Genomic DNA, 21,590 nt, shown 5'->3' with positions numbered 1-21,590 from the left:
TCTATTCAAGTGCCATCACACGAAATGGAACTGTATGTGTGTCTATACGAGTACCATCACACGAAATGGAACTGTATGTGCGTCTATTCAAGTGCCATCACACGAAATGGAACTGTATCTGCGTCTATACGAGTACCATCACACGAAATGGAACTGTACGTGCGTCTATTCAAGTGCCATCACACGAAATGGAACTGTATGTGCGTCTATACGAGTACCATCACACGAAATGGAACTGTATGTGCGTCTATTCAAGTGCCATCACACGAAATGGAACTGTATGTGCGTCTATACGAGTACCATCACACGAAATGGAACTGTATGTGCGTCTATTCAAGTGCCATCACACGAAATGGAACTGTATGTGCGTCTATACAAGTACCATCACACGAAATGGAACTGTATCTGCGTCTATACGAGTACCATCACACGAAATGGAACTGTACGTGCGTCTATTCAAGTGCCATCACACGAAATGGAACTGTATGTGCGTCTATACGAGTACCATCACACGAAATGGAACTGTATGTGCGTCTATTCAAGTGCCATCACACGAAATGGAACTGTATGTGCGTCTATACGAGTACCATCACACGAAATGGAACTGTATGTGCGTCTATTCAAGTGCCATCACACGAAATGGAACTGTATGTGCGTCTATACAAGTACCATCACACGAAATGGAACTGTGTGTGCGTCTACACAAGTACCATCAAAATATATAGAACTGTATGTGCGTCTATACAAGTACCATCACAATATATAGAACTGTATGTGCGTCTATACATGTACCATCACACAAAATGGAACTGTGTGTGCGTCTAGTCAAGTACTATCACACACGAAATGGAACTGTATGTGCGTCTATACGAGTACCATCACACGAAATGGAACTGTATGTGCGTCTATTCAAGTGCCATCACACGAAATGGAACTGTATGTGCGTCTATACAAGTACCATTACACGAAATGGAACTGTATGTGCGTCTATACAAGTACCATCAAAATATATAGAACTGTATGTGCGTCTATACAAGTACCATCACAATATATAGAACTGTATGTGCGTCTATACATGTACCATCACACAAAATGGAACTGTACGTGCGTCTATACATGTACCATCACAATGTATAGAACTGTATGTGCGTCTATGCAAGTACCATCACAATGTATAGAACTGTATGTGTGTCTATGCAAGTACCATCACAAACGAAATGGAACTGTATGTGCGTCTATACATGTACCATCACACGAAATGGAACTGTACGTGCGTCTATACATGTACCATCACACGAAATGGAACTGTATGTGCGTCTATTCAAGTGCCATCACACGAAATGGAACTGTATGTGTGTCTATACGAGTACCATCACACGAAATGGAACTGTATGTGCGTCTATTCAAGTGCCATCACACGAAATGGAACTGTATCTGCGTCTATACGAGTACCATCACACGAAATGGAACTGTACGTGCGTCTATTCAAGTGCCATCACACGAAATGGAACTGTATGTGCGTCTATACGAGTACCATCACACGAAATGGAACTGTATCTGCGTCTATTCAAGTGCCATCACACGAAATGGAACTGTATGTGCGTCTATACAAGTACCATTACACGAAATGGAACTGTATGTGCGTCTATACAAGTACCATCAAAATATATAGAACTGTATGTGCGTCTATACAAGTACCATCACAATATATAGAACTGTATGTGCGTCTATACATGTACCATCACACAAAATGGAACTGTATGTGCGTCTACACAAGTACCATTACATGAAATGGAACAGTATGTGCATCTATACAAGTACCATCACACAAAATGGAACTGTGTGTGCGTCTACACAAGTACTATCACACACGAAATGGAACTGTATGTGCGTCTATACAAGTACCATTACACGAAATGGAACTGTATGTGCGTCTATACAAGTACCATCAAAATATATAGAACTGTATGTGCGTCTATACAAGTACCATCACAATATATAGAACTGTATGTGCGTCTATACATGTACCATCACACAAAATGGAACTGTATGTGCGTCTACACAAGTACCATCACATGAAATGGAACAGTATGTGCACCTATACAAGTACCATCACAATATATAGAACTGTATGTGCGTCTATACAAGTACTATCACACACGAAGTGGAACTGTATGTGCGTCTATACATGTACCATCACACGAAATGGAACTGTATGTGCGTCTTTACATGTACCATCACACGAAATGGAACTGTATGTGCGTCTATACAAGTACCATCACACGAAATGGAGCTGTACGTGCGTCTATACAAGTACCATCACACGAAATGGAACTGTATCTGCGTCTAAACGAGTACCATCACACGAAATGGATCTGTATGTGCGTCTATACTAGTACCATCACAATACATAAAACTGTATGTGCGTTTATACAAGTACTATCACACACGAAATGGAACCGTATGTACGTCTTTATATGTACCATCACAGAAAATGGAACTGTATGTGTGTCTATGCAAGGACCATCACACGAAATGGAACTGTATGTGTGTCTATGCAAGGACCATCACACGAAATGGAACTGTATGTGTGTCTATGCATGTACCATCACACGAAATGGAACTGTACGTGCGTCTATACATGTACCATCACAATGTATAGAACTGTAAGTGCGTCTATACATGTACCATCACACGAAATGGAACTGTATGTGCGTCTATACAAGTACCAGCACACAAAATGGAGCTCTGTGTGCGTCTACACAAGTACCATCACACGAAATGGAACTGTATGTGCGTCTATACAAGTACCAGCACAACATATAGAACTGTATGTGTGTCTACACAAGTACCATCACACGAAATCGAACTGTATGTGCGTCTATACAAGTACCATCACAATATATAGAACTGTATGTGCGCCTATACAAGTACCATCACAATATATAGAACTGTATGAGCGTCTATACATGTACCATCACAATATATAGAACTGTATGTGCGTCTATACAAGTACCATCACAATATATAGAACTGTATGTGCGCCTATACAAGTACCATCACAAGATATAGAACTGTATGAGCGTCTATACAAGTACCATCACAATATATAGAACTGTATGTGCGCCTATACAAGTACCATCACAAGATATAGAACTGTATGAGCGTCTATACATGTACCATCACAAGATATAGAACTGTATGTGCGTCTATACAAGTACCATCACAATATATAGAACTGTATGTGCGCCTATACAAGTACCATCACAAGATATAGAACTGTACGAGCGTCTATACAAGTACCATCACAATATATAGAACTGTATGTGCGCCTATACAAGTACCATCACAAGATATAGAACTGTATGAGCGTCTATACATGTACCATCACAATATATAGAACTGTATGTGCGCCTATACAAGTACCATCACAATATATAGAACTGTATGTGCGCCTATACAAGTACCATCACAAGATATAGAACTGTATGATCGTCTATACATGTGCCATCACAAGATATAGAACTGTATGTGCGTCTATACAAGTACCATCACAATATATAGAACTGTATGTGCGCCTATACAAGTACCATCACAAGATATAGAACTGTATGAGCGTCTATACAAGTACCATCACAATATATAGAACTGTATGTGCGCCTATACAAGTACCATCACAAGATATAGAACTGTATGAGCGTCTATACAAGTACCATCACAAGATATAGAACTGTATGTGAGTCTTTACAAGTACCATCACAATATATAGAACTGTATGAGCGTCTATACAAGTACCATCACAAGATATAGAACTGTATGAGCGTCTATACAAGTACCATCACAAGATATAGAACTGTATGTGAGTCTTTACAAGTACCATCACACACGAAATCGAACTGTATGTGCGTCTATACAAGTACCATCACAATATATAGAACTGTATGTGCGTCTATACAAGTACTACCACACAAAATGGAACTGTATGTGCGTCTATACAAGTACCATCACACGAAATGGAACTGTATGTGCGACTATACAAGAACCATCACAATATATAGAACTGTATGTGCGTCCATACAAGTACCATCAAAAATGAAATGGAACTGTATGTGCGTCTATACAAGTACCAGCACACAAAATGGAGCTCTGTGTGCGTCTACACAAGTACCATCACACGAAATGGAACTGTATGTGCGTCTATAAAAGTACCATCACAATATATAGAACTGTATGTGCGTCTACACAAGTACCATCACAAGAAATGGAACTGTATGTGCGTCTATACAAGTACCATCACAATATATAGAACTGTATGTGCGCCTATACAAGTACCATCACAATATATAGAACTGTATGTGCGTCTATACAAGTACCAGCACACAAAATGGAACTCTGTGTGCGTCTACACAAGTACCATCACACGAAATGGAACTGTATGTGCATCTATACAAGTACCATCACAATGTATAGAACTGTATGTGCGTCTATACAAGTACCAGCACACAAAATGGAACTCTGTGTGCGTCTACACAAGTACTATCACACACGAAATGGAACTGTATGTGCGTCTATACAAGTACCATTACATGAAATGGAACTGTATGTGCGTCTATACAAGTACCATCACAAGAAATGGAACTGTATGTGCGTCTATACAAGTACCATCACAAGATATAGAACTGTATGTGCGTCTATACAAGTACCATCACAATATATAGAACTGTATGTGCGCCTATACAAGTACCATCACAATATATAGAACTGTATGTGCGTCTATACAAGTACCATTACATGAAATGGAACTGTGTATGCCTCTATACAAGTACCATCACAATATATAGAACTGTATGTGCGTCTATACAAGTACCATTACACACGAAATGGAACTGTATGTGCGTCTATACAAGTACCATCAAACGAAATGGAACTGTATGTGCGTCTATACAAGTACCATCAAAATATATAGAACTGTATGTGCGTCTATACAAGTACCATCACAATATATAGAACTGTATGTGCGTCTATACATGTACCATCACACAAAATGGAACTGTATGTGCGTCTACACAAGTACCATCACATGAAATGGAACAGTATGTGCACCTATACAAGTACCATCACAATATATAGAACTGTATGTGCGTCTATACAAGTACTATCACACACGAAGTGGAACTGTATGTGCGTCTATACATGTACCATCACACGAAATGGAACTGTATGTGCGTCTTTACATGTACCATCACACGAAATGGAACTGTATGTTTGCCTATACAAGTACCATCACAATATATAGATGCTCTGTTTATTGTCTGGCCTTTTGGAAGATGGTCCACCACAGAGACACCCTAAGCATCCCAGAACACGGAGGCTATAACTTTTGCCGCTGATGGGACAGTCTTTGCCTTTTTGGGTGGTGTCATATTCTTCCACTGTTTTGATTGTTGTAAAGGCTAGAAATGGTGAGCCATGTTTTCATCCATAGTAACATATTGATGCAAGAACCTTTCTGGATCACCTTCAAACAGAGCAAGGTTATCACGAGATATGGTGTACATAATGCCATAGTGCTTTTTCTATCAGATGTCAAAAGCAATGGAACCCAAGGGCTGATACTTTCATTACCAAAGTGTCTGTGATAATGGAATGTACTGTCTCCACTGAACTATCATTTGCCAGTCGGTCATCACCACATGTAACCACATTCATTTCTGGTGTTGATGTGACTGGCCTTTCAGGACGCCTCTCTTTGACACTCATAAACTCTGCTGTTCATCTCTTTACAGTGGCATTGGTAAACGAATCCTTCCCTAGTGCTGAACTCATATTTTCATGGATGGCTTTGGTACTGGAAGTACTTGATCACGGCACATTCCTCAAGTTTATCCATTTTCCGAAGGACACAGACCCTTGCTTATTTTACTGACTTGTCACCGCAAAACAATATGCTCATCTGTTTTTTTTTATATACCTCATTATTATCAAATTCCTGGCCTAGTCTTGCTCAGAACTTATCAATCAACCATCATAAATTCAGTTTACAACACAATGCTGATTACTTAAAACAAAGCGAGTTTCAGTGGTCAAACAACTTCTCCCATGGTAACCTGCAGTGCCATAAGCCCACATGCCTCTAATACTGAAGGAACAAAATAATACTTATATTCAATTTCAAGGGTTTATTTATTTCATCTTATACATAAAAACTGCTTTGGGGACATGTTGGACATGTCTTGAGTGGTCATCTTTTGGTCATCTTTTGGCCGGCTTGGTAGAAACCAACACTTGGACTGGAGAACACAAGTCTACAAGATCCTGTTTCTTTGAAAAACGCTTCCCCTGGAGATTAGGCTCCAACACTAGGTTCAACTCAACACAACACGACTCTGAAAACAGAAGATGGAAATTGTGAAAAGCGGAGTCAGTGGGTGAAGCAGTGCCCATGTAATGGCAGCCACACTCCTATGGAAACTGCTGATGCCATGTCCATGTAAGGATAGCCACTTCCCGACTGAAACTAACACTGATGATGCTGTGCCCATGTAAGGATAGCCTCTCCCCTACTGAAACTAACACTGATGATGCTGTGCCCATGTAAAGATAGCCACACCCCTACAGAAACTAACACTGATGATGTTGTGCCCATGTAAAGACAGACCCTCCCCTACTGAAACTGTTACTGATGATGCTATGCCCATGAAAAGATCGCCACTCCCCTACTGAAACTGTTACTGATGATGTTATACCCAAGTAAAGATAGCCAGGGGGAGGGGAATACATTTTGCCACATTATCCCAGCATGTTCAGATAAAAATGAATACTGTGTTGTTCTGTAAAGCCTGATTACTTTTTCTAAACATTCCCAGTTCTCAACAGAATGTCAATATCAGTCCCGAAGGAGAAAAGGACATAGTTACCTGACCACAAGGCATGTGAAATGACCACCTGTGTCTGCAGCCTGTGTCGGAGTGGACTCAACTTCTTCCAGTCTGAGGCACACGGTGTCAGCAGCTGAACCTGCTGGTCCGGATAACGTACCTGCAACAGTCAACCCCATTATATAGCCTACTATGTGGCTAGATACAATAATAAAACTACTACTGATTAGCTGCAGAGATACTATTACAACAATGTACACAGGCTCAGTGTTACCTGTATCTTAAGTCTGTGAACATCAGGTAAGTTCTCAACAGTCACATCCAGGGGAATGGCTGCTGTGAGGCCTGCAGCAAACTTGACCGGAATGTCCGACACATTAGGCCCTGGTTCATGTATTACAACCTTGGCCTTGCGCACTTGTTGGGTGGTGGGAAAGGCCACCGGGCGAATCAGTGGAATTGCCGACTGAATGAGGTGGCGTACTGAGTTGAGCTTGGTCGGGTCGAGTGTGTTGAGGCTTGACAGAATCTGCTTTGTGAAACTGTCACCAGCAAGGCCATTGCATTCCAGGAACCTTGGAGAGAAGTAGAATTGTGAGTGTACCACTGATCATGTTGATGAGCTTCACACTCGGACGCAGGCGAGGTAGACACATCAGTGGGGTAACCATGGTACTATCCATTAGAATAAAACTTAGGATATTCATTTTTACTGTAGAACTGTTCATATTGGCATGATTTCCATCCCAAAAAATGTAGGAAGAACTTACAGCACTTCTATTACCACATTATGTTACATTCCAGTAAAGTGTTAAGTGTTAGTATAGTGATGGCATAATTCACAAGTCACCATTTTTGTATCATCTGCTGTAGTAGTGGAGAGAAATGATTCTCGTCACTCACAATATATTATGTTCAGCATTTGTAGGAAGTGAGGCAACATTACATAATCAGAGTATTATGTCTATTTTATATGCTTATCCTGCATTACATATTGCACATTATTCTTACTAATGAAGTCCTACCTAGAAATGCCGAGCTATAGTCTGGAAGGTCATTTAAGGTACCGACGTTTACTACAATATCTGAAAAACTATCGGACCTACTCCAGTCAAAGTTGGTATGAGATTATGAAACAGTCATACATAACTGGATATTATATTTAAAGACAATCGGTGCATGAATAAAAAGTCAGTCTATTTAGCTATCACTATATTTCATCAACAACTAGACCTGTTCGTCACGAGTGGAACGAGCATTCATTGTAACAGCCATCTGCATAATGCTACTACCCCTGCGTCACAGGGCCATATGACACAGTTGAACCAATCAACTCAACTCGAAAGGTTGCACGGGAATCACGCACGCACGAATACGGTGTTAGCGTTGGGCGTCTCAACATTAACGTGCGTGATTCCCGTGCACCCTTTCACAGTTAAACCAATCAACTCAACTCGAAAGGGAGCACGGGATTCACGCAGGTTGAGACCTATAGGTTGGGCTTGCCCGAAGTGGTTAGTCTCTGCTATGCCTTCTGCAGATGACCCAGGCATGAAGTTTGAACTGCTTGAGGGTCATGATGGAGGGGGTGGCTGTGAGGCTCCAGCTGTAGACTGGGCCACTCTGGAAGCCAAAAAGCTGGTTGGCCGGCAACATGTATAAGGGTCAGGGAACCAGGTATTGTGCCAAAAAAATAAGAAACAAGCTGCTGGTTGAGTTGATCTTTTGGATCACCTTATGCAGGAGTGCCGGAAGGGGAAACTTTTGTTGGTCCAGTTCCTCTAAGGCCTTCGTTTCCAGCAAGGTTTGATACTGGTGGCAAGTAGCTGGGCATGCTCTGGACTGTACTCCACTGACGCCAGCATGAATGTCAGTGGGTGGGTCCTCTATGAGAGTGAGTTACCTGTGTTTAAATATATTTACTACAAACATGTCCCCAAGGAGAGTCAAGTTCTGCCCTATCCAAGACAGTCTTCCCTCTACTCGTGAGGTGTGGACAGGTACAACTGGGCGGTGGAAGATCCCAGTCATGCCTGCCCTCTGGGAAGTCACATCTGTCACAACTGCCTCTCCACTTTTGGACCCAGCTCTGGGATAGACACCACGCTCCATTCAATGAAAGGAATCCTTGTTACATCTTATACTTAGGTATTTTGGTGAAATCCCGGCAAGACTGGTTGGCACCTGGACGGACGCTGAAATTGTCAATCATCGCCCTAAGGGTAGAAAAAGTGGCTTGTCTGTCCTGGATGCTCTCCACTTGCTCAGCCACTAGGACTATGGCGTTGTTCAATAGAGCTGATGATTTTCATAGTTGGTTAATCAACACTGGTTTAAAACTTTAGTAGAGTCAGTGATGCCAGCATGTGAAGAACGTGGTCCCTCAAGTTCCCCAACTGATTCAGCTGCCTGGACATTACAGACTGTAATTGCTGTTTCTTGTCAGTAGGGTATTCACCCAAACCCATGTCTATGGCTGCAGAGGACAATGCCAAAGCCGACAGGTGTGTAAGTATATCTTCTGTAATTCCCCATCTAGAGACAAGATCTGGGGATCTGTGATCTTGATGGATAAAACTCTGGAAGAGCCAGTCATTCTGGACAAGTCCTTGACCATTTACGGCGCCTTTTCTGCATACACCTGGCCATGTGCTGGTTGCTTCTTGGCATGCTTAGGAGGTTGGAAGGAAGTGGAATGACTGTCTAATGCCAAGAAATCATTGTCTAGGTTAACCAATGCCTCTTTGATGAGGCAGAGTAATGGTCTCCAGGCGCCTCCATGTAGCGTACCTTCTGGGAGTCTGCACCCTGTGTGGGTGATGCCGCTGCTGGTGAAAAGTCAGCTATCCATAGCATCTGAAAATCTGAGGCAGGCATCCGGTTCTTCTTTGTCTAGCTTTGAAGATGGTTCACTCTCTAGATTGGAGGACCCCGTCTTCCTAGAGTGTCTGGGGAGGTGTAACTGACCTCTGCCTTGTGGCTTGTCAGACTTTGAAGTCTTAGGCTCGGATTCGACCGTCCTATCATTACATTACGTTGAAGCAACAGAGAACAGGTCAGACATCCTGTGACAAGCCTGTTGTTGTTTCCTTTTGTTAACTACGCTTAAGATATGTAAACAACTCTGCGTCGGAAAGAGAGAAATGAAAACGGGACACTTGTTGGTTTGGAGAAGCAGTCCAGACAGTGGAGGTGAGGGTCCTTTCGCTAATTTCTTGCCTTTACAGAGATTGCAGTTGGCAGCAAACATCTGTAACATCGGAATACAAGGTAGACCCCATAATTATTCTAAAAGCCCACTAAAGTCTAAACATTTGTACTGTGATGTGACATCACAGTGAAAACATTTTGAGCAAGGTAAATCATATATCACTGGACAAAAAATAAGCTAAATAAAGTGATAATATGGAGGAACCTACAACAGGAGCGAAAAGATTAATAATTAAACAAGGGTCTCACCGATGAGAAACATTTGCGCCCAGTGGTAACTAGGGTAAAAATGGCGGTCAACACGAAACACCACGAGCCGCGGCAAGCGCATGGAAATTACTACCATGAATAGAAAACACAGAATACCAAAGTCTGCTGGATAACACACCCAACAAACTCAAAACAGTTTGACACACAAGCATCAAAGGATAGATTCTTCAGAAATCAGGTAAGTGATCGTCTCTCACATCCTTTGCGAAGAAGAGAATGATGACATTTAGGGGGGTGTCCCCCGACACCTGATGTCATGGTGGTCATGTTGGGCAAAAGAGTCCAGAAGATGCAACTAGATCGCCATTTCCAGGTGGCACTTCAGCAGTAAAAGCAATGTGCAATATGTAATGCAGGATAAGCATATAAAATAGACACTCTACTCTGATGATGTAATGTTGCCTCACTTCCTACAATTGCTGAACATAATATATTGTGAGTGACGAGGAGCAGGATAAGTTAAACATATGTATCCTTCAGGGCAAACATGAAATGCAGTGTTGGTCGTTCAAATGGTCTTTGAGTGAGTGAGTGAGTGAGGGAGTTTGGTTTTACGCTGCTTTTAGCAATATTCCAGCAATATCACGGCGGGGGACACCAGAAATGGGCTTCACACATTGTACCCATGTCGGGATTCGAACCTGAGTCTTCGGCGTGACGAGCGAACGCTTTAAACACTAGGCTACCCGACCGCCCCAAATGGTCTTTGAAAGCTGATAACCATGGATATTTTCTGTTGCAGACATCTGATTTTTTTACAAACATCACATTTTCATAATATTTCGACAAAATTATCAAGATAACAGAAACAGAGACACTATGATCATGTGATATGTTAGAGTTTCTGACGGATATTCTTATGGATATTCTGGCATTGAAGTTTTTATATCCACAATTGATATGCAGCTGTTTTCATGATTGCAGCATATTAGTTGCACATCCATGGACATTATCAAAATCAACAACCTGAACATTTAAAGCTACTCAATTTGATTTGCAAACTTAAAACACAAGTGATGCCAACAATTAACCCAATAACCTTCCAACCTGTCACCTTTGTCTTTCTGGGACTGCCGGACAGTTTCTCTGAACACAGTATATGATGTAAAAATGAAGTCATTACTTATTGTGTAGGCCAATACATATAATAACTGGACATTGCGTAAAAACTGATGTGATGTGATGTACAATGCCAAAGCTGTGGCACTAACAGTTTGGGATAACATGAGCATAACAGTAACTTACCTGTAGACCTCACTACCTGTAGTAAAGCACTTACATGTGAATTACTTGAAGATACTGCTTGTAGGCTTCTGTTGCCCTGAACTGTTCCACCAGTGAAGACTTGCTGAGGATGACCCTCAGCTGCAGTGTGATAGCCTTGAGTTCTGTCTGCTTGATGAGCCCAATCTCCGTGTTGCTCAGACCTAGAAACAAGGTCTGCAGGCAGGTTGTCAGCTCCAGCACCTGCAGCACAACACGACCTATGGCATGAGTGTACACAATACCTGCAGCACACATCTACTTACAACACTTGCAACACTTGCAACACAACATGTATACAGGGAACTTGATACACATGACTCTCCCTATACTCTATATATAAACCATGTACACAGAGAACTTGATACACATAACTCTCCTCATACTCTACATATAAACCATGTACACAGAGAACTTGATACACATAACTCTCCCCATACTCTACATATAAACCATGTACACAGAGAACTTGATACACATAACTCTCCCCATACTCTACATATAAACCATGTACACAGAAAACTTGATACACACGACTCTCCCCATACTCTATATATAAACCATGTACACAGAGAACTTGATACACATGACTCTCCCCATACTCTATATATAAACCATGTACAGAGAGAACTTGATACACATAACTCTCCCCATACTCTACATATAAACCATGTACACAGAGAACTTGATACACATAACTCTCCTCATACTCTACATATAAACCATGTACACAGAGAACTTGATACACATAACTCTCCCCATACTCTACATATAAACCATGTACACAGAGAACTTGATACACATAACTCTCCCCATACTCTACATATAAACCATGTACACAGAGAACTTGATACACATGACTCTCCCCATACTCTATATATAAACCATGTACACAGAAAACTTGATACACACGACTCTCCCCATACTCTATATATAAACCATGTACATAGAGAACTTGATACATGTGACTCTCCCCATACTCTATATATAAACCATGTACACAGAGAACTTGATACACACGACTCTCCCCATACTCTATATATAAACCATGTACACAGAGAACTTGATACACGTGACTCTCCCCATACTCTATATATAAACCATGTACAGAGAGAACTTGATACACATAACTCTCCTCATACTCTACATATAAACCATGTACACAGAGAACTTGATACACACGACTCTCCCCATACTCTATATATAAACCATGTACAGAGAGAACTTGATACACATGACTCTCCCCATACTCTATATATAAACCATGTACAGAGAGAACTTGATACACATGGCTCTCCCCATACTCTATATATAAACCATGTACACAGAGAACTTGATACACATGGCTCTCCCCATACTCTATATATAAACCATGTACACAGAGAACTTGATACACATGACTCTCCCCATACTCTACATATAAACCATGTACAGAGAGAACTTGATACACATAACTCTCCTCATACTCTACATATAAACCATGTACACAGAGAACTTGATACACATAACTCTCCCCATACTCTACATGTGCACAGAGCACCCTCAACATGAGACAACTCTTATTTTATCGAGCACCTTGTCACTGATACTGTGTTGAATTCCAAGTAAATGGAACATCCATATAGGTTTCTATGACAAGTATATAACATTTGACATAAGATAGTATATAGGACATGCCCATGGTTCCAGCACAGCTCACCTTGTCTATAGGAGCCAAGATGTTGTCGGAGGCTGTCAGACTCCCCACACATGCCTGCATCTGGGACATGATCTGGAAGCAGACCGCCAGCAATCAGGTCACAGCAAACAGAGCGCACAATGAACACATGAAACACAGTTTTCCTCACCTGATGAAGGGGCAAAAAGGAGTCCTGGAAAGTTTATTAAAAACAAAATGAAATTGTTATTCATAAATGTTTCATGTCTTCATGTTCTTCCACCTTCTAGTTCTAAATGCCCGTTTAAGACTTAAACCACACAATGTATTGAAGAACATAAAAGTTTCCCTGGATAATGAACATGTACAATCTGGCTGATAGACTTAATTGAAAAGCTCCTAATCTGTAATAGCTGATCACACAATCAGGCCCAATGATGTAATCAGCCATTTGGAGATTTCTTGTGGGCACTGCATCACACTCAGTCCAACCTTGTTCACACACACAGCTGTGTGCCTGCAGCTAATATACTGAACAAAACAAGTTAGGGATCCTGAATATATTTGGGGATATTTTATGAAACTGTGTGCTCAGTTTACACAATAAAAAATATCCCCAAAATATTCATGATCCCTAACCTTTTTGTACGGTATTTACTTTTTATGCCGTGAATGTTATGAAAGTGGTATCCGTACCACTGATAATAAGGTGAGGTGAAATAGGGTTTAACGTCGCATTCAATATTACTGCACTTACATAGCGATGTGCATGCACGTGTGTGTGTTTGTGTGGCTGCTTGTAGTAGTGCAGACTAACGCCAACTTTATAGTGCTAGCCCACTGAGATACCATGCCGCAGTTTAACATGAATACCCCTTCCAGACACAGTATACTGACTGCGAGCCGACCAGTCCTTGTTTTAGCCACTTAACGCTGAGCCCTAGACAGGGTGACAAGTACCATCTTTTAACACCTTTTGGTATGACGCCGCCGGGGACCCTATCCCGAACCCTCTGCTCTCCGGGCGGACTCCCTACCACGAGACCAACTGAATAAAATGTAGGTGTTATATAATTTGATGACTAGCCAGAGGGTAAAGGAATGTCCTGAGGGGCATTACCTGGGTCATGACGGAAGAAGAGTGAATGTCGTCGTGTGGGGTGTTAACTGGCTCGTGACAGAAGAAGAGAGTGAATGTCGTCGTGTGGGGTGTTAACTGGCTCATGGCAGAAGATGAGTGAATGTCGTGTTGGATGTTACCTACCTGTGTCATGACAGGATGAGTGAATGTCGTGTGGGGTGTTACCTGGGTCATAACAGGGCGAGTGAATGTTGTGTGGGGTGTTACCTGTGTCATGACAGGATGAGTAAATGTCGTGTGGGGTGTTACCTGGGTTATGATGAGCTGACTCTGCAGGAAGGTGCATGTGCACTCTGCAGATGCTGAGACCCGCTCGTCTAGATCTTTCATCCTCTCCAGATCCCTGACAACATAAAGCAGGCACATTCACTGATCAGGAAATACAGAAACATGTACATGAGGCTTGTGTGTACTTGACAGAGGTGATGGAGCCTTGTGTGTACCTGACAGAGGCAATGGAGCCTTGTGTGTACCTGACAGAGGCAATGGATGCTTGTGTGTACTTGACAGAGTGAGTGAGTGAGTGAGTGAGTGAGTGAGTGAGTGAGTATGGTTTTACGCCGCTTTTAGCAATATTCCAGCTATCACCCCCCCGGGGACACCAGAAATGGGCTTCACACATTGTACCCATGTCGGGAATCGAACCCGGGTCTTCGGCGTGACGAGCGAACGCTTTAACCACTAGGCTACCCGACCGCCCCTACTTGACAGAGGCAATTGAGGCTTGTTTATACTTGACAGAGGCAATGGAGGCTTGTGTATACCTGACAGAGGCAATGGAGGCTTGTGTGTACCTGAAAGAGGTGATGGAGGCTTGTGTGTACTTGACAGAGGTGATGGAGGCTTGTGTATACCTGACAGAGGCAATGGAGGCTTGTGTTTACTTGAAAGAGGTGATGGAGCCATGTGTGTACTTCACAGAGGCAATTGAGGCTTTTGTGTACTTGACAGAGGCAATGGAGGCTTGTGTATACCTGACAGAGGTGATGGAGACTTGTGTGTTCCTGACAGAGGTGATGGAGGGTTGTGTGTACTTGACAGAGGCAATGGAGGCTTGTGTGTACCTGACAGAGGCAATGGAGCCTTGTGTGTTCCTGACAGAGGTGATGGAGCCTTGTGTGTACCTGACAGAGGCAATGGAGCCTTGTTTGTACCTGACAGAGGTGATGGAGCCTTGTGTGTACCTGACAGAGGTGATGGAGCCTAGTGTGTACTTGACAGAGGCAATGGAGGCTTGTGTGTACCTGACAGAGGCAATGGAGCCTTGTGTGTACTTGACAGAGGTGATGGAGGCTTGTGTGTACCTGACAGAGGTGATGGAGCCTTGTGTGTACCTGACAGAGGTGATGGAGGCTTGTGTGTACCTGACAGAGGTGATGGAGCCTTGTGTGTACCTGACAGAGGCAATGGAGGGTTGTGTGTACCTGACAGAGGTGATGGAGCCTTGTGTGTACCTGACAGAGGTGATGGAGGCTTGTGTGTACCTGACAGAGGTGATGGAGGCTTGTGTGTACCTGACAGAGGTGATGGAGGCTTGTGTGTACCTGACAGAGGTGATGGAGGCTTGTGTGTACCTGACAGAGGTGATGGAGGCTTGTGTGTACCTGACAGAGGTGATGGAGCCTTGTGTGTACCTGACAGACGTGATGGAGGCTTGTGTGTACCTGACAGAGGTGATGGAGCCTTGTGTGTACCTGACAGAGGTGATGGAGGCTTGTGTGTACCTGACAGAGGTGATGGAGGCTTGTGTGTACTTGACAGAGGTGATGGAGCCTTGTGTGTACCTGACAGAGGTGATGGAGCCATGTGTGTACTTGACAGAGGCAATTGAGGCTTGTGTGTACCTGACAGAGGCAATGGAGCCTTGTGTGTACTTGGCAGAGGCAATTGAGGCTTGTGTGTACCTGACAGAGGCAATGGAGCCTTGTGTGTACTTGGCAGAGGCAATTGAGGCTTGTGTGTACCTGACAGAGGTGATGGAGCCTTGTTTGTACCTGACAGAGGTGATGGAGCCTTGTGTGTACCTGATAGAGGTGAGTACCTGACTGTTGTTGAGAGTAGCTGTGAGGCTGTGTCGTTGTCAAGGGCAGCCAGACTGGACAGTCTTCCCAAACACTCAGTACGGAAGGGGGCAGTGCTCACGTCAGTCTCCGCCATTCTAGCTGTCACATCACCAGGCTCAAGTCTTTCTATACCCTGTGAATACATCAATCGGCTGTCAATAGCCACACAAGACCAGTGACATCCTCCATATTATTTCTATCCATCAAATTTAGTCAGTTTGGGTTTAACACGGCTTTAGTCACTAGTTTAGTTATATCCCAGCTTGATGTGAGGAAAGCCCACAGTAATGCAGTTCACATGTTCAGCACTTTGGTGAAAGAAGGGGTTGAACCAGTAACTACATGGCAACTACCCATGCCTAATACCCTTGGTTCATCAAATGAATAAGCAACAGGTTGTATGAATGCATCGTACCGACAAGACTGGCACCAGGTGGGGCTGGCTGTCCCGCAGGTAGGTGTAGTGTCTCAGTGTGTGGTCTTGCAGCAGGGGGATCAGTGTGGGACAGTCCACACATGCATTGAACATCAGCACCAGGATAGCAATATCTGCTGGCATCAAGGAGAATGTACTCATGGCTCACTGTCGATCAACATCCAGATAGTTTTTGTATGTAAGGCCTCCAGGCCATGTATGGAGTTAAATAATACACTTCACAATGATAACCTTGATAGTCAGTGATAGTCAGTGGTTCCTTAAAGGTGACGTGCATGCACATGTGTGTGTGCGTGCGTGCGTGCGTGCGTGCGTGCGTGCGTGCGTGCGTGTGCGCTAGCTCTAGTCCAGCCTATTGCTGATTTTATGCCATGCCGCAGTTTAACATGAATACCCCACACAGACACAGTATACTGACTCTGAACTGACCTGTCCTTGTATTAGCCCCTTGATGTCAAGCGTCAGGCGACCTTAATGCCAAGCGTTAGTTTGACGTGGCCTGGGACCGAACCCCTGACCTTCCTCTCTCCGATTTAATGTCTGAAGTCAGGTGGTGTCTTTATTAGTTACGAATGTTTCCAGAATATACTACTTCCCCAACACCAAAATGCATCAATGCAAATAAACAATGTGTCAGACATCCACACAGGACAAACCCAAAATGTCTGATTGTGACATTTTTCTACCGAGGTTAGTGAAACAAAAGTTGTGAATATTCTTGCTCATAAATGAAGTTCTAAAATGACACAACCAACAACCATTTGTTGCTTGGCAGGAAATCTTACTCCGATCATTCATTGAATGAACTTTTCTCCAAAATTTGAATGAATTTATTCCCGCTATAACACAGCATTCCATAAATAATCAAGCCAGCAAATGAAACTAATTTAGTGACATTGTACGACAAGATATGGCGTGCTGTGGCCATATTCTGAGCCAGGTCCCTTCAGTCTTCTATATCAGTGACATACACATCAAGTTGAACATGCATCACATGAGCACAATACATTCTGCTAAGAGAGCTGACACTGTCAAACGAAGGATACAGGCTGGGTCGTCCATGTCCGGGACTGGTGTGTTGAAGTAGGGGTGAATACACAGCAGTTCTCGCGCCTGGGTGAGGCACAGCTGGGGGTGGTGCTTCCCCAGAAACATGGAGCATCTGCAACATGCCAGAGGCACAAATACAGCAATTTCTTGAAGGATGAAACGTTACTAAACAGACAGATCATTCTAAGACTGATGGTCATATCCACCATTATCAGTTGGGGACTGTGCACTGTCATCTCAGTAAAGATACATGTACACACGACCAACTATGTCTGAGCATACAAAAAACATCTTGCTGCTATGTCTTTATTACTTGAGTGTATCTCAATGAACTACTATCTCAAACTATCCTCCATGTTTCAGGCCATTGTATTAAAACAATGATTTCAATTGTGATGTGCATAACACACTAGTTCACTGTACTATGTGAATAACACTGGTTCACTGTACTATGTGAATAACACTGGTTCACTGTACTATGTGCATAACACTGGTTCACTGTACTATGTGAATAACACTGGTTCACTGTACTATGTGAAGAACAGATTGGTTCATTGTACTATGTGAATAACACTTGGTTCTCTGTACTATGTGAATAACACATTGGTTCTCTGTACTATGTGCATAACACTGGTTCACTGTACAAAGTGAATAACACTGGTTCACTGTACTATGTGCATAACACTGGTTCACTGTACTATGTGAATAACACTGGTTCACTGTACTATGTGCATAACACTGGTTCACTGTACTATGTGCATAACACTGGTTCACTGTACTATGTGCATAACACTGGTTCACTGTACAAAGTGAATAACACTGGTTCACTGTACTATGTGCATAACACTGGTTCACTGTACTATGTGAATAACACACTGATTGACTGTACTATGTGTATAACACATTGGTTCACTGTACTATGTGAATAACACTTTGGTTGACTGTACTATGTGAATAACACTTTTGTGCACTGTACAATGCGTTTAACACAAAGGTTCATTGTCCTACGTGAATAACACTTGGTTCACTGTACTATGTGAATAACACATTGGTTCACTGTACTATGTGAATAACACACTGATTCACTGTACTATGTGAATAACACATTGGTTCACTGTACTATGTGTATTATTGGTTTATTGTACAACACTTACAGCACACTGGTTTATTGTACAACACTTACAGCACACAAGTTTATTGTACAACATGTACAGCACACTGGTTTATTGTACAACACGTACAGCACACAGGTTTATTGAACAACATGTACAGCACACTGGTTTATTGTACAACACGTACAGCACACTGGTTTTGTTACAACACGTACAGCACACTGGTTTATTGTACAACACGTACAGCACACTGGTTTATTGTACAACACTTACAGCACACTGCTTTTGTTACAACATGTACAGCACACTGGTTTATTGTACAACACGTACAGCACACTGGTTTTGTTACAACATGTACAGCACACTGGTTTATTGTACAACACGTACAGCACACTGGTTTATTGTACAACACTTACAGCACACTGGTTTTGTTACAACATGTACAGCACACTGGTTTATTGTACAACACGTAGAGCACACTGGTTTTGTTACAACATGTACAGCACACTGGTTTATTGTACAACACGTACAGCACACTGGTTTTGTTACAACACTTACAGCACATTGGTTTTGTTACAACACGTACAGCACACTGGTTTATTGTACAACACGTACAGCACACTGGTTTTGTTACAACACGTACAGCACACTGGTTTATTGCACAACACTTACAGCACACTGGTTTATTGTACAACACTTACAGCACACTGGTCTATTGTACAACACGTACAGCACACTGGTTTTGTTACAACACGTACAGCACACTGGTTTATTGTACAACACGTACAGCACACTGGTTTATTGTACAACACGTACAGCACACTGGTTTATTGTACAACACTTACAGCACACTGGTTTACTGTACAACATGTACAGCACACTGGTTTATTGTACAACACGTACAGCACACTGGTTTATTGTACAACACGTACAGCACACTGGTTTATTGTACAACACGTACAGCACACTGGTTTATTGTACAACACTTACAGCACACAGGTTTATTGTACAACACGTACAGCACACTGGTTTATTGTACAACACGTACAGCACACTGGTTTATTGTACAACACGTACAGCACACTGGTTTATTGTACAACACGTACAGCACACTGGTTTATTGTACAACACATACAGCACACTGGTTTATTGTACAACACTTACAGCACACAGGTTTACTGTACAACATGTACAGCACACTGGTTTACTGTACAACACTTACAGCACACTGGTTTACTGTACAACACGTACAGCACACTGGTTTACTGTACAAGACTTACAGCACACAGGTTTATTGTACAACACGTACAGCACACTGGTTTATTGTACAACACGTACAGCACACTGGTTTATTGTACAACACGTACAGCACACTGGTTTATTGTACAACACGTACAGCACACTGGTTTATTGTACAACACGTACAGCACACTGGTTTATTGTACAACACGTACAGCACACTGGTTTATTGTACAACACTTACAGCACACAGGTTTACTGTACAACATGTACAGCACACTGGTTTACTGTACAACACGTACAGCACACTGGTTTACTGTACAACACTTACAGCACACTGGTTTACTGTACAACACGTACAGCACACTGGTTTACTGTACAACACTTACAGCACACAGGTTTACTGTACAACACGTACAGCACACTGGTTTACTGTACAAGACTTACAGCACACAGGTTTACTGTACAACACTTACAGCACACTGGTTTACTGTACAACACTTACAGCACACTGGTTTACTGTACAACACTTACAGCACACTGGTTTACTGTACAACACGTACAGCACACTGGTTTATTGTACAACACGTACAGCACACAGGTTTACTGTACAACACGTACAGCACACAGGTTTATTGTACAACACGTACAGCACACTGGTTTATTCTACAACACGTACAGCACACAGGTTTACTGTACAACACTTACAGCACACTGGTTTACTGTACAACACTTACAGCACACAGGTTTATTGTACAACACGTACAGCACACTGGTTTACTGTACAACACGTACAGCACACTGGTTTACTGTACAACACGTACAGCACACAGGTTTATTGTACAACACTTACAGCACACTGGTCTATTGTACAACACGTACAGCACACTGGTTTTGTTACAACACGTACAGCACACTGGTTTATTGTACAACACGTACAGCACACTGGTTTATTGTACAACACGTACAGCACACTGGTTTATTGTACAACACTTACAGCACACTGGTTTACTGTACAACATGTACAGCACACTGGTTTATTGTACAACACGTACAGCACACTGGTTTATTGTACAACACGTACAGCACACTGGTTTATTGTACAACACGTACAGCACACTGGTTTATTGTACAACACTTACAGCACACAGGTTTATTGTACAACACGTACAGCACACTGGTTTATTGTACAACACGTACAGCACACTGGTTTATTGTACAACACGTACAGCACACTGGTTTATTGTACAACACGTACAGCACACTGGTTT

The 21,590-nt window shown here is 42.4% G+C and overlaps 1 protein-coding gene across 1 annotated transcript in view; it reads right to left on the bottom strand.

Moving 5' to 3' along the window:
• Positions 1-6,184: 6,184 nt before the first annotated feature.
• Positions 6,185-21,590, bottom strand: part of LOC139447972 (integrator complex subunit 4-like) — a 34,827-nt gene continuing 19,421 nt past the window's right edge. The window contains exons 11-19 of the mRNA XM_071229473.1: positions 17,965-18,080; positions 16,898-17,031; positions 16,461-16,615; positions 14,669-14,762; positions 13,321-13,392; positions 11,638-11,825; positions 7,153-7,453; positions 6,918-7,038; positions 6,185-6,386 (exon numbers count right to left, since the gene is read on the bottom strand). Coding sequence (XP_071085574.1) covers positions 6,253-6,386; positions 6,918-7,038; positions 7,153-7,453; positions 11,638-11,825; positions 13,321-13,392; positions 14,669-14,762; positions 16,461-16,615; positions 16,898-17,031; positions 17,965-18,080 — 1,315 coding nt within the window. The 3' untranslated portion in view covers positions 6,185-6,252. The remainder of the gene's footprint in view (positions 6,387-6,917; positions 7,039-7,152; positions 7,454-11,637; positions 11,826-13,320; positions 13,393-14,668; positions 14,763-16,460; positions 16,616-16,897; positions 17,032-17,964; positions 18,081-21,590) is intronic.

The sequence above is a fragment of the Haliotis cracherodii genome, unplaced genomic scaffold (genome assembly GCF_022045235.1).
Source record: "Haliotis cracherodii isolate W230 unplaced genomic scaffold, xgHalCrac1.p SCAF_7, whole genome shotgun sequence".
NCBI classification, from domain to species: Eukaryota; Metazoa; Mollusca; class Gastropoda; order Lepetellida; family Haliotidae; genus Haliotis; species Haliotis cracherodii.
The sequence above is the reverse complement of the archived record's forward strand: the minus strand, read 5'-3'. Positions and strand labels throughout refer to the sequence as shown.